General features: G+C 37.6%; 3 protein-coding genes across 11 annotated transcripts; all 3 read left to right on the forward strand.

The window, feature by feature from the left end:
* The first annotated feature begins 1027 nt into the window (after positions 1–1027).
* Positions 1028–8971, forward strand: LOC137936389 (uncharacterized). Of its 9 annotated transcripts, none has more exons than XM_068781013.1 (11): positions 1029–1103; positions 2718–2754; positions 5593–5819; positions 5956–6064; positions 6162–6243; positions 6946–7031; positions 7589–7692; positions 7785–7915; positions 8191–8284; positions 8444–8499; positions 8580–8971. In XM_068781013.1, the coding sequence occupies exons 3-11, from the start codon at positions 5775–5777 to the stop codon at positions 8671–8673; spliced, it is 801 nt and encodes a 266-aa protein (XP_068637114.1). In that variant the 5' UTR covers positions 1029–1103; positions 2718–2754; positions 5593–5774; the 3' UTR covers positions 8674–8971. The 9 variants fall into 9 exon arrangements, with proteins under 9 accessions (XP_068637112.1, XP_068637113.1, XP_068637114.1 ...); XM_068781014.1 differs by lacking the exon at positions 2718–2754 and adding an exon at positions 5119–5190 and having other exon boundaries at positions 1075–1103; positions 5557–5819; XM_068781011.1 differs by lacking the exon at positions 2718–2754 and having other exon boundaries at positions 1028–1103; positions 5557–5819.
* Positions 8972–10279: 1308 nt separating this feature from the next.
* Positions 10280–19246, forward strand: LOC137936391 (chloroplastic group IIB intron splicing facilitator CRS2, chloroplastic-like). The gene is made up of 9 exons (XM_068781021.1): positions 10280–10545; positions 13070–13270; positions 13715–13799; positions 13970–14037; positions 18100–18150; positions 18264–18337; positions 18614–18672; positions 18780–18856; positions 18980–19246. The coding sequence occupies exons 2-9, from the start codon at positions 13073–13075 to the stop codon at positions 19094–19096; spliced, it is 729 nt and encodes a 242-aa protein (XP_068637122.1). The 5' UTR covers positions 10280–10545; positions 13070–13072; the 3' UTR covers positions 19097–19246.
* Positions 19247–22415: 3169 nt separating this feature from the next.
* On the forward strand, positions 22416–23621 carry LOC137937774 (zinc finger protein GIS3-like). Its single transcript, XM_068782943.1, has one exon. It carries the CDS (start codon positions 22620–22622, stop codon positions 23280–23282), a length of 663 nt encoding a protein of 220 aa, XP_068639044.1. The 5' UTR covers positions 22416–22619; the 3' UTR covers positions 23283–23621.
* Positions 23622–24104: the final 483 nt, after the last annotated feature.

A 24104-nucleotide genomic window follows, 5' to 3' on the forward strand; every position in this document is an offset into this window, starting at 1 on the left:
TTATTTCATGCTCTAACAATTCACCTTGGATCATTGATTCTGGAACCTCTAAACACCTCACAAGTAAAATTACAAATTTGTCCTCTACGACACCTTGTACTTTTGATCACTTTATCTCCATTGCATATGTCGTTTTCAAGCTAAGACTCAAGGTACTGGTACATCTACCATTTCACTATCGTTTTCACTTTCTAATGTCTTGTTTGTCCCTCAATTTTCTTTGAGTCTTATGTCGATGAGTCAATTGACCAAAATACTTAATTGTTTTGTTACTTTTTTCCATCTCATTGTGTGTTTCAGGACATCAAGACAAAACAAGCAATTGGTGGTGGCCATGAGAGAAGGGGCTTTTACTATATGGACCCTACTATATTGATAGCAGTAGCAACAACCATTACAGAAGAGTCAACCAAATGGCATAAAAAGGTTTGGTCATCCCTTATTAACAAATTTAAAAAAGGTTGGTTCCTTCTCTTCATTCGATTACACAGTTGTCATATTAATTTTGTAAGCTTAGGAAACACCATAGATCATTTTTTTAACCCAAGCAAAACAATATTATTTCTAGTCCTTTTATTGTAGTTCATTCGGATATGTGAGGACCAGTTAATGTCCCAAATATATCTCAATATAAGTATTTCTTTATATTTATGGATGATTACTCAGGAGTTACGTGATTATATTTGAAGGACAAGCCCAAGGTATTATGGTGGAAAATTAATTTCAAACCAAGGTCAAAATATTTCGGTCTAATAACACGAAAAGGTATTTTTCCTTTACCTTTCAAAAAAATTTCAAGGAAAAATAGATCATTCATCAATCATCTTGTATTTATGTTTTTTTATGAATGTTTTAGGGTTTTATTGGCCTTTATGTAATACTCAATTTAAAAATACAGAGATTTCAATTCCGTACACACGAATCCTAGTTGGAAAATAAAAAATTCGAAGAGAAAATAAAACAAAGAGAACGTGGAGAGAGAATTTTATAAATGATCAGGTTCTCTGTTTCTCTCGTACCTTCGGTACCTTTCTTCACGACGAGTCAGTGGTCTTCCTTCGCTCGGATTCAGAGCTTCACTCGCCGGCTTCAAAGGTTTGCAGGTACCTCTTTCTCTCTCCTTTCTCTTTGGCTTTGTGCGAATCCTCTCTCTTCTCTCTTCCTCTCTGATTGTCTTCTGGCTCTCTTTTTTTCTTTTCCAATTTTCTGTTTGAGCTCGTCTTCTTTTATTCAGTGGTAAAATTTCTGACTTTTTACTTCCATATGGTTTCTGATTAAGTTTTTTATTTGATTATGAAAGTGAGCGTCGATTTTTTTTTTTTTTTTTTCTGTTGCTTCTATTTGATTTTGAAGTCACAAATGTTTTAGTGTTCACTGAGAAGTGATTGTAACTTCGTATCAGTCAGTTGAGATAGTGCTAAATTATTTCCCCGATCGTGCCTTTAGCCTATTTTTTCTAACGTAATGGGAAAGTCCAAATCCCTACGTGTGTTATGCCATCTTTGCAGCTTTCTTCTGTCAAATCTTCTTTCGTCTTCGCTTACTCTTCCAGCTCCTCTGTTGTCTCATGCTTTCAATGGAGGTTTCTAGGATCTGTACTTTCAATGGAGGTTTCTAGGATCTGTACTATCAGATGTGTGAAATAATGGGAGACCCAATCTATGAATGCTTGTGAACTAGAACCATGCATCACTGCTTTGATATATAGTTATGTGGTCTGCTCTGTTTTCACGATGGATTGAAAAAGAAGCAACTATCATGCATTGCAGTTTACAAATGTTCAACTCACCATTTTACAAGTAACTGTTCAGCAACCGTTCAGGAAAATCTAGGAAGAGATATCCGTAGCCAAAATAGTGTTAGCAGTTCATTTTGTCAGTCCAGCAGTGAAGCATCTAAAGAAGTTGAAGTCACTTGCATCACCTTTCTCAGGCCCCAGAAACTAAAATTTTCTTTGGTTTGTTGTGTTTTATGTTCGTTGCTTTAGTTGCTTTTCCTTTTCCAGGGTCTGGGTGAGTTATTTTCTCTATCAGTTGATTTGATGATATCAATATTTTCAACATTTATACTTCTTTGTTTGATGCTTCCGTGGCTTGAAAGTGTGATCAGGTATTTTTTGTGCGTTCATTGAGCTTGAGTAGCTCTTCCCAGATTCATTAAGCTAATTTCAGTCCATCTTTAATATAAGAATCAAACACCCGCATGAAAAGTAATTAAATAAAAATAGTTAGATCGAACTTAAATATGAGAATCATCCAATGAAGAAAAAGAAAACACCCAGATTGGAGTTTTGAAGCCAATTTCACACCTGCATGGGAGTATTTGGAGTTCTATGGTGCTCCATCGTAAGGTTGCGGCATTTTTTTGAGGTTTTGTGAGCAGTCAAACGATTTAAAAATAGAAGGAATCAAGCTGCATTATTCAGGAATCAAACTTTTATGGGACTTTTACAAAACTTTGTAGTTTTAGCTGCTCATATTACTAGTTTAGCATCTTTTACTTGAATAGTACATATAAATTTTATGGAGCTTGTGTATGTGGCACAATCAGGGTCTGTTATGCTGTTATAAGGCATTTTGTTTCGTTTGCATTGATGGCATTGTGTTGTATATGTGCATTTGTACATATGATTATTGACAAGTTTACGTTAATAACTCGAAGCCTCATTCACTTAGACATTATATGCTGATTACATTTTATTGAATCTGATGTAACAGCTTTGTCGTTCAGCAGAATAAGGCGTGGCTTGCTAGGGTTTTTATTTCTGCATTCTTGTGATCTCCTACATTGAGAAATATAGCTCTTTAACTGGTTGAGTTACCTTGTTGTCTCATGAAGTAGTTTCTTTTTCAACTTTTCTGCTAGTGATATTGTTTTTTTTTTTTTTGGCTGAGATCAATGTTATAGCAACTGACTTGACACCTAACAATACCTAAGTCAAGGGGGTTGTAAAGAATAGAAGATTGGAAAAGATAGGGAATGAAAGAAGAATCTCTCTCGTTAATTTGATTAAAAAATGATCTCTCATTACATACAATCTATAGTTAGTAGTCTTTTTTAATGTGCAGTCTTAGATTCAAGTTTCACCAGGGTAAAAGGTTTCAACATTCAAAAAAAATAAAAAATCTATCCTAAATATAAAACCTACAGTGAACAGTCTTTTCTGTTTTGTACACCAGAGAACATTGTGTCTTTTCTTATAATATTTAGATTCCTTAGAATGCAAAGTAACACGTGAAAGTTATGTCTTTTGCTTCCTTAATCCAGCTAAGCATTCAAACTCGAATCTGAAATTTTGGATAATATTTAGTAAATCCACTACTAGCTAATGTGTGTTTCTAGGAGGAAATTTAGTAAGTTGGAAGATTAAGAAGCAGAATGTGGTGGCCTGCTCTACTATATGTGATGAAGTGGGCGAGATCAGTTCTTCAAGCATTAAACTTGGAGGTTGCTGAACCTAAGACCGTGTATAGAACCAGGCAGCTATTTTCAGTGTCGGCTACTAGTGTTTCCTGAAAGGACTAAACTCATAGAAGTTGATTGTTACTTTACTCGAGATGCAATGATCCGGAAAAAAAGTTGTTAGCCCCTTATATTTGGTCTAATGATCAAGTTGGTGATATGTTACTAAAGTATTGAATAAACATAAAGTTGGGGCATTTTGTAACAAGATGGGGCTTCTATACACTATGCTCCAGCTTGAGGGGGAGTGTTAAAGTAAAGTATAAGGGACAATTTGGTTCTTTTACATTGTTTGTATATTTCAGGAAGGGTACTATCATGTTCAGAATGTTTAGATGTGTCCATGGTACTATTTTTATGTTGTTTAGAGGTGCGGATGGGTAGTTATGAGTTAAGTGTTGAAAGGGTAAAAGTGTAATTGTCCCTTAAGTTCACTTATGTGAATAAAGAGAATTGGGGGTCGATTTCTGAACCCCAATGAGAGCTCCTCTCACGCTTTCTTTCAACATTTTCTTTCTTTCTTTTTTCTCTCTCTCCTCTCAATCTTCTATTTCTTATTTCTTGACGATATCCAACTTGTTTCTTGATTCGAACCAGAACCAAGAGACCAGAATCTGGTAAATATCTGGATCTAGAATCTCTTCAAATTTCACATCCCTATTTGTAACACTGGATTTGATTGAGTCATTTGATCATCAGAGCCTTTAATAATTATTTTAACAACTTTGCTTTTTAAAATAATAATTCTTATTTTCTTGAGGGAAATGATTATAGTTATTCCTATTATAAATTTGTGATTTTTTATGGTAAAAAAGAAACAAAGATAGCTTCTCAACATGTTCAAGTGAGCACATTGAGTTAACTCTGAAAAAAACTTAATTTATTTTCTTGTCAAATGTTCCAATATTTCATAGGTTACTATTCAAATTCATAGAAATACTAAAAATGTGGAAAATTCGTCATACATTTATTTATTATTTTCAAATGAGTCACATGGGGGTTTTTTAGTGTGAGGTTTTGGGTTCAAGGCTCATCAGGGATAAAGGAAATGTGTGCTTGTGAATTCACATTAAAAAAATGGTTTTAAAATTTTTTAAATATTATATATTATTAATTTTCCTACCTTTTTTTCTCCATTTTTCATGTGCATCCAAACAAAAGAAATCATGTTTCTCTACCATTTTATCTTCTCTGCCAAACCAGAGAAAAGAAGCCCCTCTTCTCTCTTTCTTTTCTTTTTCTTTTCTCTCCCCACTTTCTATGCTACCAAATGCAGCCTAAACAACTTGGACCAGGAGAGCTGTGTCTCCATGTATTTCATTGCCGGCATTGTATCCTTTTGTTGCATATTTTTTGGGGTTTCTTAGTTCTGAGACGCACATTTGGCACCTTCTGTCTAGTTTTCTGTATTTTCATGCGAGCCCACTGATTATCAAACAAGCAAGACCTTTACCGCTTCCTACCTCCTTGTTTTGCTAGGGGTGCTCATTCTTTCTCATACTGCTATATATTTACTAGAATTCTGTTCTAGCCTTCCTTTTATTGTTTTAATGCCGCAAGAAAATGAAAAATTAGAAGAAACTCAAGTTGTATTCATGAGGCTAGTTTTATGTTTACTTTTTATATTTATCCTAGTGTTGATTGGCAATTGAATAGATACTCCACACCCCGTTACCTTGGTGAGACTTCAACCAGGACCTCGCGCAATGTAGTTCCACTAGTTGGTTGGTGAGTCAATCTGTCAGATTTAGATTCAGTGATGACGGTGACTAGTTGTACTTTGAGATAGGTGTTGAAAGATTTTGGGATAATGTTGGCAATTTTGCTAATCATGTTTGTTGTATGGTATTTGAGGTCCTCAGATCATCTCTCCTTCTTTTACCATTTCTTTTTCACTCTTTATTTTGATAAGATTGGAGTATGTATAGAATGTTATATTTATGGATCAAGATGCCATATTATCCCCATTTCCATCTTTTAATTTTTCCTTGTTTCTACTACCAATTTCTGACATCCTGTATGAATCAGAGATAAAGACCATGCAAATATGTTTTTTCTTATTTGATGTCCTGTACTAATTTTTTTTCTTTTCAGAGCTGCATTATCAAATTTCTTTTGTATGCGACACAGGCAACATTCAATGATTAACTTTTGTCAGTGGACATGGCTTCTTCCTCTTTCTTAAGCTTACTGTTTGCTGCTGCTGTATGGTGTACTGCATACGCTGCTGTAGCTGTTCTTGAGTCACTTCGATTCTTTCGGTTGTACCGCACATCTTTTGTGAATTGGTGATTCAACTCCAGTGACCAATCATGGGTTATGCACAGCTTGTTATTGGCCCTGCAGGCAGTGGCAAGGTGGTCGCTTGCTTTGTGTCTTACTGGTTATTATTGTTCAGCGAAGTGTACCTTCTCTTTGTTATGAGGCATGTTAGGATCTGTTTTTTTTCTGACTAGTTGCTTTACCTTTCTCGTTCTTATTTTGTGGCGTCAGTCTACATACTGTTCTAGTTTATATCAACACTGCGAGACCATGCGGAGGACTGTACATATAGTAAATTTAGATCCAGCAGCAGAACATTTCGACTATCCTGTTGCCATGGGTAACTATCAATTACAGATCTTTTATTTTTTTATTGATGTACAGTATTTTTTTTCTCTTGAGGTGACCCTTCTATAATGAGCTACTTTTGTTTTCAGATATTAGAGAACTGATAAGCTTAGATGATGTGATGGAGGAAATTGGTTTAGGCCCCAATGGAGGCCTTCTCTATTGCATGGAGTATCCTTTGGTTATGTTTAATTTTTTTTTTTCAATTTTTTTCATTAAGTGGATTTATTTGCTTATATTTTGAAGGTTTTCAGTTGCGAGAAAATATTATTTTGTTAAGATAAATGGATATCAAGCACTTGGATGCAATTGATGTTTTTCATCATGCGCAATATATTATTCCATAGGTGGTGTACAACCCTCTGAACAGTATGAGAGAGCTAAATGTGCAAAGAGATTCTGAAATACATCTAATTATTGTAATTCCATCTTTTCCTATGTAAGAACTTGTCTTCCCTTGATTGTTTTGACTCCATTACAAAAATGGTTTCTAATATGAAAGGTGACCAAGAATTCTCTTTTTCCTTGTGTAATGGCCCAAACCCATTGGGAGTAACGTAAGAAAGCTAAAGTGGCATTCTTCAAAACACATGATCACCCTGCATGAACGTTTTAGTTTGTTTAGACCCTTACTGTAACTGGCCAATGCTCTTAATCATAATATCTTGAATTACCATTTTCTGTGATGAAATTGCTCTGTTAATGGCTATTGAAGAGGTCAACTTAAAGATTATTTTTGGCTGATCATAGTCATTAAGCCTTTCCAAAGAGGTCAACCTGATTTAGTCTGCATTTACTTGGTTTTTATGAATGGGAACCTCACACTGCTTAACCCTGCTTCTGTGAAGTTTGAATTCCTTAAAACACTTTCAGGCACCTTGAAGATAATTTAGATGATTGGTTGGCAGATGAGTTAGAGAACTATTTGGATGATGACTATCTTGTTTTCGATTGCCCAGGTGCATGGTTATCTCTATACACTAGTGTTTTCATTTTTGTTGATTTTTAATTTACGTTCTTCCACTATGTCATTAATCAAGGTTATTTATGTTTTCGAGTCTGTGACATTTTTTTATGGCTGATGGTCTGTGAGATCTCTACTAGAGTTGGGTGGCCTTGCATCTTATTGAAGTGGTCGTCCAAACTGGTAATTTGGACTAAACTACACCTGTTGAGAGGTCTGATGTACCTACAGTCTTGCCATGTGCAATTTTTTGTAATTTGACCAGGATTGCCAGTCAAGCGTGCTATCTGATTACATGCTCTGAAATTGCTTTAATAGTTCCTTATCAATATAAAAGATGTGAAATTCTGCAGACTGTGGCCACTTCATGGTACTGCTCAATAGACTTTACTGGGTCTGCTCAATAGTTTCTGCTTTTTCATGCATTTAGATCTGTGTAGTTTCATTTGATTGGTCTATCATTAGTCTAGAAATGAAGTTGTAAAGTATTTTTTATTATATTTTTTAATGAAATGTGGTAAAGTAAATCCTTACAAACTTTGTGATGTACAGGCCAGATCGAGCTCTTCTCTCATGTTCCGGTTCTGAAAAACTTTGTGGAACACCTAAAACGAAAGAACTTCAATGTTTGTGCTGTTTACTTACTTGATTCACAGGTATCATTGCCTACTAAAAGCCTGTACTTTTCATGAGGGATGTATATCTCAAACCTTTTATCTTGACATTATTCAGTTTTAATAAATTTCAGTTTATGACTGATGTAACCAAGTATATAAGTGGCTGCATGGCATCTCTTTCTGCAATGGTCCAGCTTGAGCTGCCTCATGTCAACATTCTTACCAAGATGGACCTTGTGATGAACAAAAAGGACCTTGAAGAGTGAGTTTTTCTCAATCTCTTATATATTTTTACTATTTTATTTTCTTTGCCTGATGTGCATAGAGGATTTAATTCACGATCAAGCAAAATCATATGCTTGCTGTTATTCCAGAGATTGCACTTGGCATAGAGGGAGGGTCAAATTCCTTGAGACAGTAAAAAGAACTAATTGGATTCGATTTTCCTTGAATATGAATTTCTATGTTGAGATTAGGATCCTCTGTTAGTTTGAAATCTTTGTAGTGCGTAATGTTCATTCTATGCGCTGGTTGTAGGTATTTGAATCCAGAGGCAAGATTTCTTTTATCAGAGCTGAATCAGCACATGGCTCCTCAGTTTGCAAAGCTGAACAAAGCTTTGGCAGAACTGGTGAGTGTGCAAATAATTGAATCTTTTGTGCATTTATTAAAACTTGACAAGTTCTTTGTAAAATTCTGGGGATTAGAAACTAGTTCTGTGTGCGATATTTGTTTACTTCTTTGGTCTTTGTTTTTTTAATGACGTCTTTAATGTGCTTCTTTTTGTTAGGTTGATGAATATCACATGGTTAATTTCATACCTCTTGACTTGAGGAAGGAGAGAAGGTTGAGCACCCCCACCACTGTCTCTCTCTCTCAGCACATACAAAGAAAAACTGATGCTTATTTTTTTTGGTCCATTGCAGTATTAAATATGTGTTGTCATACATTGACAACTGCATTCAGTATGGGGAAGATGCAGATGTCAAGATTAAGGATTTTTATCCGGACGATGATTAGCTACTGTTCATCTTTCTGTCCATATAAGTTTGAAATCTTTCTGTTCATCTTTCAACACTTACTCGTTCATCAATCAATGAAACAAAAATCAACCAACGCAGGTAAAAAATGTCCACAGTTCCCAAATTAGAATTTTCTTCAATGGTGTATATTGTTGAGCTGGTGCAGTTCAAGATGGGTCCCTCTAGGAGGATGGTTTGGATCCTACCTACGATAAAATTGTGCAGGAGGAGATTTTGTGGCTTTAATTTGCTCTAATTCGGCTGACATTTGTTATTATAAGTTTTTGCCTGCATTCTCTGACGTTTCTTTTGCTAACTGCTTGCATTCATAAACTATTTGGTCCCATGTAGAATGGTAAACTCTAAAATGACATTACTTTAGTCACTCTGAGTTGGCTTGGCTGCCATGTCAGATATGGTCTGTGTTAGATATTACACCTTGATTTAAACTGTTTAAAAACTTGAATCAGACACTGGAACCAGGTTCAACAACAGCTGGTGTCCTGTCCAGGTCTGTAACTTAAAAGGACCCAGAGGGAGTGAAAAAACCGGCTGACGCAGCTGATTTTCACAGCTTGACTGGTGAACGGGGAAAAACAGATTAAATGTTCCCTCCAAAGCCTCATTGTGGAGGATGGTCCCTCTCTATAGGTTGTATTTCTTCTGTCTCTTTTTTTAAATATTCACACATTCCATTTAAAAAAAAAAAAAACTCGAAAGAGCACTGACTGGGTTGGACCGGTCTCTCTCCCTCCCTGTGGAGAAAATTTGAAAGGCTCAAGCGGCAGTCAAACCTGCATGAAGCTCTACTCGGTCACCGTTTTCAAGTCAGTCATTATTAGAAGAGGGTTTCTCTCCACCAGATCCTTTGCCAAGAAACCTAGAATTGATATGGCTTGGCTGAAAGAGTCTGTTCTCAACAAATCCTTGCTCTTGCTCGAATATGACATCCTCCTGAACTGCTTTCAAAAACCAATAAAACCTCTCTTCTTTCTCACTGATCTCCAGGGTGTCCTTGAAATCTTCCTTCTCAACAGCTTCCAATGGTAATAATTAAAAGCATTTAAGCCTCGTAGCAATTGAAAGCTGCCAATTTTATAGACATGTGGAAGAGGAATTTTTTCACCTGAAACTCTTAACTTGATTACTAATTTTCTGATAGAACAAGACCCAGTACTTGGCAATCATTTAAAGCTTCATTATCCTACCAAAGTGTAGCTTTTTTGGAATTATGTCTTAGTCCACGTTAACAAATTTGGGCCATTTGCATACATTGAGATATCTGATATCCAATATCCGAAGTTAGATATATATTTGATATGATCCCTCGGGTAATATCCGAATCAGAAAACCTGTAATAAAAATAAATTAACATGATTTAAAAATCTGTTACAAATTTCTAAAATAACAAAAAAATTGCAAATAAACTGAAAAGCTAATTTCTTTAAAACTTAAAATTAAAATCCTCACTTAGTTTTTCTTTACTGCTTAACTTAGAATATATAAAAAACAAAAACATGTGAGCAAGGATTCCGACTCCGGTGCAACTCGGGAAGATCACGAGTCAACTCGTCTTGTTTGCTGACCTCTTGACAGTCGATGATACCCTGCTTCGATAGCTCCAGAAGATAAGGTTTTTCTTTTTATTCTTCGTTACTCTTCTTCTACTGTTGAGCATGAACGAGTTTTAGCCTTACGCCGAGAGAAAAAAAGACCCGCTGGAGCGCGGAGAAAGACGAAGTGACAAAAAGACGGAATTTCATGAAGGGGTAGGAGCGGTGAGGTGAAGGGGAAATTCAGTCTTACATATTCTGCAATTGCTTGCTGAAGAGTTCAAGCCGACTGAAAGAATCAACGGAACCGAACCGAGGTAAGCGTTCTTATACTTAAAAACATTCTTCTTCTTTGCGTTCATTTCTCTAATATCTCGTCCCTTTGTTTACTTGGCCTGTGTTTTGAATACGGTTGTTCTTCTTCCATCACTTTACGTTTTGTGAATTGCATCTCTAATGGATTTCTTGTGCCAGCGAACTTTCACCAGTTCTTTAGCTGATCTTCTCATGCTCGCTAGGACACACTAACACTTGAATTTTGTGTTAGAACTACTTCGTGTTTCAAAATTCTAGAAATATCACTTCACTGAATCAGAGGAAACGGGTGAGCACTTCACAGTAATAGTATTCAGAAGATAGCACTTGCTTCTTCTGTGAACCAGGGCAGATGGGCATGGTATGGCTGTATCAGGTTTAGGCCATAGATGCATTGTTTTTCTACTTGTCTTGGTTCTGACAAAAATTCCACGACATGCTTGCTGTTGTACTATGATTTAAAGCCTAAGTATGCTCTTCAATCGAGTATTCGTGAGTATTCAGAAAAAAAAAAAAGTGAACAATCAACATAGAAACACTAACATGTCTAAAAATAGAGCCCACCCCATCTGCCTTAATTTAGTGTGGAGCAAGTAGCATATTCTGACATGTCAGAAATGAAATAGCATTAGATAAAGAATAAGAAAAGAAGAGTTTTGTGACCACTCAATTAAAAAAAGAAATATACCCAAATCAGGTTTGTAATTTTTATCTATTTTCTTTTGTAAAATGAATCTAGAACTATGAACATTAGGTACTTCCAGTTTCAATATTCATATTAACATCGTTAGTATCATCAAGTGATGCTGGTTTTTCACATTCATTTTTTTAAAAAAAAAGGCTCAATACTTGGTAGAATTCTGATTGAAGCTTTGCTATCAACCTGCCCTTCCACTGGTTTGATTTGGGTATTTGGAGATGTAGTATATTTATTACCTGACTTTTTTCTGATCAAGGGATGCTGGTGTTTCAGTTATAGTTTTAATATATGTGTAGCTATGTCTATTTATGTATAAATGTAGAAGATATATACACATGCACACATCATACATGCATACACAGACACAAACATTCAGATGTATATGTATGCATGTATTGAAGATGGCTGTCTGACATGACCTGGCCATTTTCACTGTTTTGATGTCTGAGTTATGTTTTAAAATGCTATTTTCCATCTGGGGACTTCTCACACAAAATCCGGTCTCCCCCCTTTTCTCAGTCATGAAATGTTTTTTATCTGAGACATGTTCCTAACTTTATCATTCCCCTATTTTGCATGCTTTCTTACTCTTTCTACCAAAAAGATTTTTGCTTGTATTCTTTTAAGTCTTGGAGATTGAATTGCATCTCTAAGATGGAATTGAGTAGTTAAATTGTAATGTTTTCTAAAAGGATCAATTACCTATATGCCCCTGAAGCATTGGGTAAATACCTACTTGCTATTGAATATTCTTCTGTTGTCAGTTTTATTTGACATAAAAGCAACACAAAATGAATATGACTCTCCATTAGTTGGACCTATAAATGACTCATTCCATGCTGGCGCACACCACTGATATGGGACCTGATTTATACCTTATTAAATTCTGCGCACTAATCTAATACATGGTCCACATCAATTACGTGATACTTTCAGAAGCATTTGGCACTCTAGGAACTCTAAAGGATACAGTTTAGTTTATTTTCTCTCAGTTTATTGATTCTTTTCAGTCCTGTTTTGTGAATTAGCTTTCCAACTTTTTTTGAGAGGGGCGTGGCGCGATTCGAAATCGCGACCTTACATACCTAATGTAAACAGAATACCACTAGACCAAACGGCCTTAGGTAATTAGCTTTCTAACTTTACTGATGTAATCGTGTTTCTATATGTAACCTGTAAAAATTGCAATTCTGAAAATTTCAACAATTAAAAAGGACCTCTTGCTGAGGTTATTTAGCAATTATTTATTTATTTTTTTGAATGACATTCAGCCATCATTATTGTCAAAACATTGTCTTAACTAAGTTTTATACCAACTAATCCATCTTTTTTTCAACCCTAATATTTATTTATTCCTTCTATTAGGTTGCCTTGATTTCATCTTTCTCATCCAGAGTTTTTCTGTTGTCCTCTATAACTTCTAGGTTTGTCAGCCACATTAACTAAGCTTTCCATATAGTGAAGTGATTGTTTCTCTTGAAAAGTTTCAAGCAATTTCAGATGATTCTTTGTTTTTGTCTATTTGTGCAACTGTTATCTTTAACTGTTTCCTAGTACTTCTGTTTCTTTCTTTCTTTTTTTTCTTTCCTTTATTTTTTATTTTTCTTCCTATTATATCTGTATAAGTCTTCAATGATTGGCATATTGTGATTGTGTGTTCAACTGCTTTTATTTTTATGATGTTTTAATATCTTGACAATATTGCACTTTTGGCATGTCTCTTTGGAAAGAGAACTGTGATAGGTGAAGATACTCATGTGGCGTACATTTTTAAAGCAGCATTTCTTTGGGACCTGTACTTCAATGATGAATTTCTTTCTTTTCAGGTCATGTTGCATGCTGTTTCTGTTCCAGGCACTTATATATCCTTTCGTAAAAGCCCAGTTGTTAAGAGACCTCTACTTTGTACCAAGCATCAGATATCTGCCTCATTGCACAACAGTGATGGAGATAAAGTGGAATATACTCCATGGCTAATTGTTGGATTGGGAAACCCAGGAAACAAATACTATGGAACAAGGCACAATGTAAGTATCATATTGGACACTTATTGAAGTTTGACATAGTTTCTCTCTTTGGTTAGTTTTATGAACAATTTCTGCAATTATTTTGTTGGTATGATTAATCTGGGCCTGGTTGAGTGGGTCTTGGCTGATCACTGTGCTTAGCTTACATTTTGTTGTGTTTGAGTTGTCCAAAACTTTGGGTTTTAAGTAAACTGAACTGACTAAGGTCTCAGTCTGGTTCAAGTAGTTCAGATAACAACAGGCCCAAGGCGCTGATGTGGTTCAACCCCGGTCAACTGGCTTGTTCCATTCAGATTTTAAAGCATTGCCTGAATGTTTTATTGCTTGATACTTACTATCACAATGATCACCTCATGCTTAACTTGATGATTAAGCACTTTTTTTTTTTTTTTGAATGAATGATTGAGCACTTGCTCTCACTAATTTATCAAACCTTTTTGACAGGTAGGATTTGAAATGATCGATCAGATTTCTCAAGCGGAAGGCATTTCGTTAAACACAATTCAGTCAAAGTCTTTGATTGGAATAGGTATCCCAGAGTCCTTGTCTGCTATGTGACGTTGTCCTTAATTTTGTGGGCCAAGTGAGATGCTCTGCTACTTCTATTGAGCCACTTAAGTCTGTCTGTTCTCTTGATTTAAGCTAATGTTCCTATATTAGAGTGACTAGATTCTCAGCATTTATTTATAATTGGTTCAGGTTCCATCGGCCAGGTGCCTATATTACTGGCAAAACCTCAGGCTTATATGAATTTCAGTGGAGAAGCAGTATGTTGTTTTTTAACTTTTTCTTTAAAGCATTTATGCTTTTTTTCTGAACATTGGTTAGATAATTCCAGACAGTGAAACTTTTTTTTATGGAATGTGTGAATATTATAAAGAGAGAAAAAGAAAATACAACCTATAGGGTGGGGCCACCCTCCACAATAAGGTCCAGACAGTGAGACTTGAACCCAAGACATGACGGAATCCGCATTTAAGTATCTAAAAGCATTTATTCTGTGAATATTTTTTTGATAAGGTATAGATTTTTTATTTATGCTAATGTATCTGTCAATTTAGATTAAATAAGTTTATTAAATCTTCAATGGAAGTTTTTACCAAAAAATCAGTTGCGAATGAGTGGGGTAAGGAATCATGTTTCTTAAAGTTTTAATCGAACTTTCATAATCCTTCAAATTTATACTGGGTTCATCAACATGCAGCAAAACAGGTCACTGTTTAGGATATGTCCAATTTTTTTCAAAGACGATCCAATGTGGAGAGCGATGCTGACCTCAGTTTTAGTTTTTGATTTTTTTATTTTTTGAAAGCAATGAGAAGAATTCATTTAGAGGCTCAAAGAAGTGCAAAAGATACAAAATGATATGATACAATGCTAAAATGGAAAAGAAAAGAAAAATACAATAAGAAATTCGCAAGGAAAACAAATTGCCGAAAGCAAGTTGTTGATGGGAGGTTCCTTCCCTTGCAAGGGTGTCTCCCAAACTATTGGCTTACCTGGAAATCGATGGTGAGCAATTTGCAAAAGTCCTCAATCTCATTAAAATCCATAAGGAATTTTTCGGGTTTTTTCCCCTAAAGCCCAAGTGGAGTTTCACCTTGAGGTGCAATCAAAATTGAGTTTCGACCAACCCTCTGAAGGCGGTGCTGGAGCTACAAAACTATTGATGCTTTGAAGGGTCATATTCACAATTGATTGCCAATTTCTTCGGATGACTCCACTAGGAAGATGGGAGATCTCTTCAGGATTGCTGGCTGAAAAGAAGACACAAGGAATGACTTTTTGAATGATTCCTCCCAATGCCTTGTTTATGTTCTAAAATTCTCCTATTCTGCTCTTTGAGAGTTCTAAATAATGGAAGCAAAAGTAAGATTCGACACTGTTTTCCTAGTCATACCCCAAGGAATATTAGAAGAAAAACAATGCTTGCATGGAAGATGGGGTTGTCGTTTGTTGGTGTTGGTGGATGGGGAAGAGAACAAAAATGAAGACCGACCTTCGATGTAATGTTGAGTTGTCAAAACTACAGTGCCTGGAAAGGTAGCCTAAAGGTTTGGATGGAATACACCAAACACTTCTGATTTCTCCCATAGGGGATACACCCATGTAATCTGACTAAAATAATTAATTAACGAAAGAAAGTACTTAAAACCAAAATTATTGGACACAGGGCAAGACCCTAACACAACTAAATGAACAACTTTGAACACGTGTACTCAATATTGGAAAGGATTCTCAGGTACTTGAAAAAGGCACCAAGACAATGACTCTTATATAAGTGTCACGGTCATCTCAATATTAAAAGGTTTGCCGATGCTGATTGGACTGTATCACCAGATGATAGAAAATCTACTTCAGGATACTATACTCTAGTTGGAGACAACCTTGTTACATGGAGGAGTAAAAAACCAAAATATGGTTGCAAAGTCTAGTGCAGAAGTAGAATACAGAGTCATGGCACATGCGGTAAGTGAGTTTCTTTGGATTAAATCTCTTCTAGTAGAATTGGGATTCCACAAAGGCCCTATGGAACTCTATGGTGATAATCAAGCAACGATCCACATTGCCTCCAACACAGTTTTTCATGAAAAAACTAAGCATATCGAGGTGGATTGTCACTTTGTGAGAGGGCAAGCATGGATCATAAGTCTTAAACATATTTCAACTCATAGTCAACTTGCTAATATGTTCACGAAGTTACTCAACTCCAAAATTCTCTCCATTGCATGTACCAAGTTGGGGATATACAATGTATTTTTACCATTAGTTTGAGGGGGAGTGTTGAAAGACAGACAAACTTAGGTGTCATTATTGTAAATATCTTATTTTTTTGTCTTTTCACTTTACTCTATCTAGGGTGAAGGGTATATTTGTAGTTTATGTACTCTTGAAACCTATAAATAAAGGCTAAGGGGGAGGGATTGGATATCTTCCAAATCCCTAATTCACTCCCTCTCTTTTCTCCTCTATGTGACCATCTCTGTCTCTTTCTTTCTCTGTCACTCGTTCTTCACTTCAATTCTTCTCTTTTCCTTCTTCCTTCTTATTTTCTACACTCTAAATTAAATATCTTAATATTATAGAATCGTGAAATTAACAATAACCATTAGGCCCAGGGTCTTTCCCAGCGGAGAGGGAAGCAACAGCACTAGCAATCTCTTCAAGGAAGCGTACTGACTTAAGATTTGAACCTTCAGCTTGGGTGAGGGAGGCAAAGTGGAGAGATAGGGGCATAGGTCTTCCTTATAAAGCTTTGAAAACAAGGAGGACAAAGTGTTCGTGATCACAGTGGGGTCAGAACCTCTCACTGACCCCAAAACAGAAACCAAAATCCTGCGAAAATAATTAGAGGCTATTGAGTGAAAGAGTTTGGTGTTTGTGTCTCTGTTCGATAACTATCTAAACCTAGCCCTGTCTTCAAACCTTTTTCTGGAGAACCATGTCTTGAAGAGCTATTCTTTGTGCTTCTCTTATGTCCGTTTCTGATGGTGAGACGTCCCGAGCTTCTCCAAGAGCATCCTATTACTGGATTTGTGATAAGAGCTCCTCCTCTGAAATGCTGCCTAATGTCTTTTTTACTCAACTAAATATCCTTTGTTGACAATCTTTAACTTGAGACTAAATTTTTTACTTAGGGTGCTGATCACCACACTTTATTCCACCAAACCTGCAAAATCTGAGAGAGATCTGGATTTACATACCACATCATCTCAACATGGAATGGTTCTGACAAAAAGGATATGACCAAGATGCTGATTTAGGATATGAGCAGACTTTAGCAGAGATGATCCAATGTGGAGGGCTTCCTTCTAGATGTTGACCGCACTTATGTTCCCAAGTCTTTGGTTCTTGAAAAAAAATGTCTTTGGTTCTTGAGTCAGTCTCTTGGCTTCTCAAGTCCAACTGTGTTTCATTGACTGCATTATTATTTCTATAATGTCATATACTTTGTAATTCTACACCTTGATTCATGTTAGAAGCCAGGGATATTTCAGTAATCTCACGTGTGAGTAGTTCAGTAATATTGTGGTCAAGGTTGTCCAGATTATTAGTTTATGGTTGGTATGGTTGAAGTTATAATTTTCTGGTTGTTTTAAGTCTTTTTATTCATTGATGTATAAGTCCTCTTATGAGGAGCATTGTTGTCCAGTTGTAAAGTATCACTTAAGTGAGATTAACAAAAGAGAATGGGGGTCGACTTTTCTCCCCATTCAAGTAGGCTGCTCAACGCAGTCCTCTCTTCTTTGTTCTTCCTCTTATTTCTTTTTATTTCTTCTTCAATCTATCTATTTTACATTTCACTTTGTTCAATTTATGAACAGTGAATTGCTTGGGTTGTTCCCTTTACTCAAGTTTGAGGTATACTTGTTAAACGTACTCATATGTCATTTGTAGATCTTCATACCTACTGTCTTAATTAAGTTCTAGTCCTTTCTTTTCATCTTGCAGCCAATCATGTGCCATAAGGATTTTGTATCTAATATAAAGGATTTTGCATCTTGTACACTGGTTTCTGTGGTCCTTGCTTAGGTGCATTTTATCCTCTCTATATTCTTTTCACTAAAATGTCCACTATTCAGGAAGGAAAGAGAAAAGGACTTTATAATAGCAGACATATGTATGATATTATTTTTATTTTTTTTAAATTCTTTTCTAAATTGTGTTTTTGTCTTAGCTTCTATTTGCTTTTCACATTTTCATCTCTTTCATGTGGTGTACTGTGGAGTTAGCAAGTAGTTGAGGGGGACTTTTGATAGATAAATTTGTTTTTAGTTTTCATCATGTGTTCATGTAGTTAAGAGATTTTTCTTAAATTTCTTGTTCAGGTGGGACCCCTTGCTTTTTATTATCAGGTGCCTTTACGTCATATTCTGTTGGTAAGTTTCTGGTTGTTCCCCTTGTTCAAACTGTGATAATTGTACACTGACATAATAATCAATTCTACATGCCATTAGTTGACATTTATATCTGAAACATATGGATTTTGCAGATTTATGACGAGATGAGTTTACCAAATGGTGTCATCAGGCTGCAACCAAAAGGAGGCCATGGTCATCATAATGGGTATGTGGCAATCTAAGTACATTTTCATGTCATTAGGCCTATGGTGACTTTAGAAGGTACTGTTGGCATTTCTAAGACCCATGATCCCGGTTTGTCTTTTTGAAGTGTATCTTGTTCTCACAGTGAAATGAGGATTGCTTCTTATTTTTTTGGTTTTCTTTTGATTTCTTATTTCTATATAGTAGAGGTAGATTCTTGCTTTAATAAAAAAAAGTTCCTGTTTTATTGCTGTGTTTTTTTTATCAACCTGTTCCAATGGATGATTATTTATTTCAGAACGAAGAGTGTGATGGACCATTTGGATGGTTCGAGAAACTTTCCTCGGATGTGTATAGGTCAGTCAAGTGCATCTGCAAATTATTTGTCTGGAATAACTTTATGTATCTTTAAGATTATAGGGTATCAGGGATTTGCACAGGCTGAATCCTCTTAACTTACATAGGCATTGGGAACCCCCCTGGGACTATGGATATGAAAGCTTTCCTGCTGCAGAAATTCAGTTCAGTGGAACGAGTTCAGGTAAATTTATTCTTCATAGTCTCTGAATTAGTTTTCTTTGTAAGTGAACACCTACATCTATGCTTTCTCATAAGATATAAGCATTTTGTTGGGTCATGGATGATCTGTTCTATTTGTTCACAGATTGATGCTGCTCTCGAGCAAGGGGTGGATGCAGTGAGGACACTGGTACTGAAAGGTTTCGATGAAAGCATTAACCGATTTAATATTAAGCAGAAGTACAAATTTCACAAAGTTTGATACCGAAGGAGTACATTGATATTAAGGGAAGCAGGCATTGAGTTATGAACCTCCTTATTTACCAATGTAAATGCCTTTTTTTTTTTTTTATCAAAGAATCTTTTAGTAGTCTTAACTGAAGATGAAGGGGAGTATTTTTACTATTGGCTACTAGCCCAGTTCTTTTACAATTTTCATTACCCTAATTTCACTGTAGATTCAAGCTGGGCCCACATAGCTGTTTAAAAGGAAAAACATTAATAACTATCTTTTGCAAGATCCAAGCGACAAAGTCGGACTTCCGCAAAAGCGAATTATCATTCAAACAATGCTGGGCCCCACGTCTTCAAATAGCCCAAGTGGTGGCCCACACACCGATTGCAGTTCTCATCCTGCCAAGCTGGGCCCCAACATTAGAACTCGACACGTGCTCTCTTCTGGACTTTCTTTACGGCTTTTTAGAATTTTTTTGTCCTGCCAGGCGCTTTTTTAAAAAAATGGGTTGGATTGCCTACAGGTTTAGAACAAATCTAGAAAGAGAGATCTCAACTCAATAATCAAGTTAATAAATGGTGTGGGAAAGAATTTCATCTTGTTTCCGTATCATCTTCTCTCTCGTCAAACTCCCGATTCGGGAAATCCCTTCAATCAACAACAACGACCCATTAAACTACGCTTTTAGTATTTTGTCACAGGTCAGTGGAGATGCCTCAACTGTCCCCTCCCTGGAAGAAGGGGAAAAGGCCATGTGCAGAGAGGGAGAAGCAGGTTCCTGAGACTTCTTCGCCCAGTCGCCCAGGTTCCTGATTAGGGGGAGGGGCCCTCATCAGTCATCACCTACTTCAATTTGTTTCGAAAGCCTGAACCGTTGAGCTAGAACCGATGGGATGGATACCCGTCCGTGAAGTGCTTGTCTGAAGCCTCTCAAGCGTCTAGCGTCCGACATCATTTCTCTTCTCAGATGGGTCCCCCTAGATTTTGATTTTTCAACCACAGCGGTTTTAGTTTTTACTCTGGTTTTAAAGAGAAGAACGAAAATGATCTGGCCAGAGAGAGCGAGAGAATGGGTCCCCACACCTGGATCATGGTATCTGTTCGACGAAATTCGCCAGAGAACAATCTGGATTTCTTAGAGGAGCTTGACCAACAAATGGAGACGACAAGGGTTCAAGTGCAAAAGCAAGGGGACAGGTTGGGTCCTGCGTTGAGGGTTGTGGGAAAACTCTGGAGTTTGGAGGGAGTTCCGAAGAAATGACCATAGTCTTATGCTTTTTAAGTGGGATTTAACTAAGTTATTATATTCTTGAAGAAAGGATCCTTTTACATTTCTTTGTAGTTAGTAAGATTCGAGGAGATCTCTCCCTAGGAAAAAAACACAGAGGCCAACGTCAATCACGCTGACATTAAACTTAAACCCCTACCTTCATCACTCCTGCGTCAATGGAGTCCCCCCCGCCCCCCACCCTCCAAAGTCTCCCTGCTTTTCGTTCTTCCTTCTTTTACACCACTCACCACATTACCCATCTACCCTTCTTCTCCTTTTCTTTCCTTTAACCTTCAAATTAATTAATAAAATCGTCTACGTCCTGCGATCTTGTCTTGGAACTTAATCAAATTTCAAAATCCAGCTGCTGATGAACCATGTCGCCCTCCGTCGTCGTCCTCCCTAGGATCCTAAAATGCCGAGAAAAGATGGAAGAAAGAAATTCACGAGGACATGGTAGTGGAGTACTCTTCCTTTCCTACTACTGTGGTTTCCTTTTACTCTTTTACTTGGCTTTTGTTTGCAACTCCAAAGTGGGTCCGTCACTGCTCTCTATCTGGATACAATTATCTGCTACTCAGTTGGATATGGAATCTTCTTACATGCCCCAATACACACCATTCTCACGCACCTCCTCTTTCGTCGCTCCCACCCAGAACGGTCTCGGTTCATCAACTCACCAACTCTATCGTCTTCCCCGTCTAGGTTTCTGACCATCTATGGAGCTTCTTGACATGAGTGTATGCGTACACCATTAATGGCCATATCCTTAACTTTGTATTGGATCGAGCCCCACCATGTTACCTTTCCCCTCTCGTATTTATTAGTTGACGCTCCTGAAGGAAACTTCACAATTACCTCAACAACTCTTCATACAATTCATTTCGATCGTACTGAATGGACTTTCGCCGGACAAGGGGAAGTTACTGGGTAACTGTTCGGATCAAACGATTATTCCAGAACTCTGAAGTGAAGACAAATGTTATGGAGAAGGGAGGTCATTCCGGTGACAACATTGGCTCAGTGAAAAAAAGTGACATTTTTCATCTCCTTCTGTTCATTCGTCCTGACTGGAAATATGGGTGCGCCAATAAATTGACTTTATGCTTTTCTGGTTCCGTGTTCGATTCACTGAAACATGAAAGTGGAAAAAAACGACGGGAAGAGGGCAAATGGGGAACTTCGTTGGTCTTTCGATGGTTTTTAATACTAAAAAGAATTAATCAGGGAATGTGATGCAGGTTGCAGAGGGAGAGGCTGTGGGCGTTTTTTGGCTGCTGCTGCTGTTGACAGAAGCAATGGCAGAGGCAGAGACATGGGCTTTGCTCCATCACATTGGGTGTCGTTCCATTAAATCCAATCGTATTAAGTTACAACTCTCAGTGCAGTTCTAAAGAGTGCTTATACTCACAGAAGCCACTCCTAGAGATTGCTTCAGAAAGCAGAAGCTTGAAATTACAGAAAGGCCTTCGTCAGGGTACATAAATTACTTCATAAATTCAGAGATATTCAAGAGTCGAGAATCGTCTATAGTAGCTTTTTTTCTCGATCGAATGCCAAAAGTAGATCGTTTCGTTTTTTTCTTTAAACAAGGTCAGTGATGTAATTCTTCAGAAGAGGTGTCCCAGTCTGTGTTTTTCTTTTTTTGGTGAGGAACAGACTTAAAGAACTTCCTCCCTGTTTTGGCTCTTATTCAAGGAAACAACTTCAAAAAGAAGCTAATCACATGGTCACAACTCGCGACTATACAGAAAGGATAAAATATATTCACTAATTAAAGACATAAATTAATCGACTAATCATCGTCTCTCCAGCCCCAACAGCAGCAGCCCACTAAGGTGTAAAGGAAAATAAAAAAATGGGACAGAGGTGGTTCAAATAACTTCAGAGAGGAAGCCATTAAAAGAATACCAAAGACGAGCGCAATCTAAGTGTTTCCAGGTTATGTTCCCAAGAACACTTTCTTCTCCTTGGGATGTCCGCAACCAAACCCAACTTTCTCTCTTTCTTCCTCCAACATTATCTTATATAAACTCAATCACACATGCAGCCTCCTTCCTGGACTTCCTTCTCTGATCTCCATACCCCATCAATCCTCTGCCTCTTTCCACTTCCCCTAACTCTTGTTTCAGTATCCTATCTTGTTCTCTGATTCCGCTTTCTCTCTTTCCGTGTAACAACGGTAGTACCTTCTTTGGAGTTTCGAATTTAAAGTTCATTAATCGCGTGATCTTTCTCTCTCTCTCTCTTTCAGTCTCTCCCTCATTTTATAAGAGCGGTATGGCGGAAATACAGAAACTCACGAGTAATAACACGAGACTAAAGCTATTCGGCTTTCACGTATCGGAGGAGGAGGAAGTGGATTCCGGGAAAAAGGAGACGTACTCGCAGGAATCGATCGTGGTACAAGCTGGCGGTGGTGATGGGCGCAAGTACGAGTGCCAGTACTGCAGCAGGGAGTTCGCCAACTCTCAGGCCCTCGGAGGTCATCAGAACGCCCACAAGAAGGAGCGTCTACAGCTGAAGCGCGCACAAATGCAGGCAGGGCGCGGAGCGCACTTCCAAGTGCAGCGCAACAATCCCATGGTTATGGCCTTCGCACCCCCGCCGCATCTCTTGGCACCGCATGTCGTCGTTCCCTCTCCTCAACCTCAGCCGCCGCCTCCGTCCTCCTGGGTCTACTTCTCTCGCTCCGCGCCGCCCTTCCACACCCTTCCCCACGGATGCGTCTACCCCTCACAGGCTCCCCCATCCTCCTTCTCCTATTCGCCTGCCGTCAGCTTCGGGCCAGACGACTCCGGCGTCAACTCCAGTTCTATAATCCGACCACACGCGGCCATCCCGATGCTGAACAGATTTCAAGGAGTGATGGAAGGGAACACGAATTCAGATGACGGACTTAGCTTGGATTTACATCTCAGCCTCGCACCAGCTGGGACTTGACAGGAGATTCTCGAGTCTGAAAAGTGGTAATTGGCCAACTTGAAGCGACGTCCCTTAATCGTTGTTACGTAGATCATCGGCTCGATACCGCTCCGCTCCTCGAAAGCTGAAGAACAAACCAACGATATCCAGGGAACAAACCAACCGACCAACGGGTTCGGTGGCACTACCATTTTCTTTCGACTCTCATGGTAACTCTCCCTCGTATAGCGGCGGCTTGGCCATGCCCAAGAGCCTGCAGCTTAATATGGCTCTCTGTAAATCTTTAATTTTTTAATTAAATTTTTTTCCTTCTTGAAAGACAAGCATTTATGCTTACAAATCTCTTGCTCCCCTTTGAAATTCAGTTTATTTTTTCGAACCCTTCATCTTCGTTTTCTTTTTAATTCAAAAAGGGATTAGCCTGTAAATGCATCACCCAGCAGGCAATCGCGGCAGTTCAGTCCACGGCTATCTGGTTTCCTACAGAATTACGAGATTAGCAAGTCAGATGAACACCAGGTTGCATGTGTTTCCGCTAATTAATTAGATAAGTAAACCGTCTGGCATTCAGGTCCGCGAAGAAATTCCAGAAACGAAGTTCATACACATCATCAAAATGTTGCGAGATAAATCGAAGCTCTTCTTCCTTCTTTCTCAAGTATGTTGAATTCCATTACTCGGTCTTACTTCATTATAATAATATCGTCATAGCATCTTCATCATCATCATCATCAAAGATCGAAGATAAGATCCGGAATCAAGGGATTATTATGTTGCTGGGCAAGTCGTGATTGTTCCTCAAACCAAACAAATTGCCTAATTATATAACAAGCTGAGCGG

This window comes from Aristolochia californica, unplaced genomic scaffold (assembly GCF_029961685.1).
Source record: "Aristolochia californica isolate CCGP_79_NKW_82.1479 unplaced genomic scaffold, dmAriCali1.0.hap1 SCAF_7, whole genome shotgun sequence".
Lineage (NCBI taxonomy): Eukaryota > Viridiplantae > Streptophyta > Magnoliopsida > Piperales > Aristolochiaceae > Aristolochia > Aristolochia californica.

Coding starts and splice junctions, on each gene's coding strand:
- LOC137936389 (XM_068781011.1), top strand. CDS start 5,775: ATGGGTTATGCACAGCTTGTTATTGGCCCTGCAGGCAGTGGCAAG. Junction 6,244..6,945: donor GGCCTTCTCTATTGCATGGA/GTATCCTTTGGT, acceptor AAACACTTTCAG/GCACCTTGAAGATAATTTAG. Junction 7,916..8,190: donor AACAAAAAGGACCTTGAAGA/GTGAGTTTTTCT, acceptor CGCTGGTTGTAG/GTATTTGAATCCAGAGGCAA.
- LOC137936391 (XM_068781021.1), top strand. CDS start 13,073: ATGTTGCATGCTGTTTCTGTTCCAGGCACTTATATATCCTTTCGTAAA. Junction 13,271..13,714: donor ACTATGGAACAAGGCACAAT/GTAAGTATCATA, acceptor CCTTTTTGACAG/GTAGGATTTGAAATGATCGA. Junction 18,151..18,263: donor CTTTACGTCATATTCTGTTG/GTAAGTTTCTGG, acceptor TGGATTTTGCAG/ATTTATGACGAGATGAGTTT.
- LOC137937774 (XM_068782943.1), top strand. CDS start 22,620: ATGGCGGAAATACAGAAACTCACGAGTAATAACACGAGACTAAAGCTA.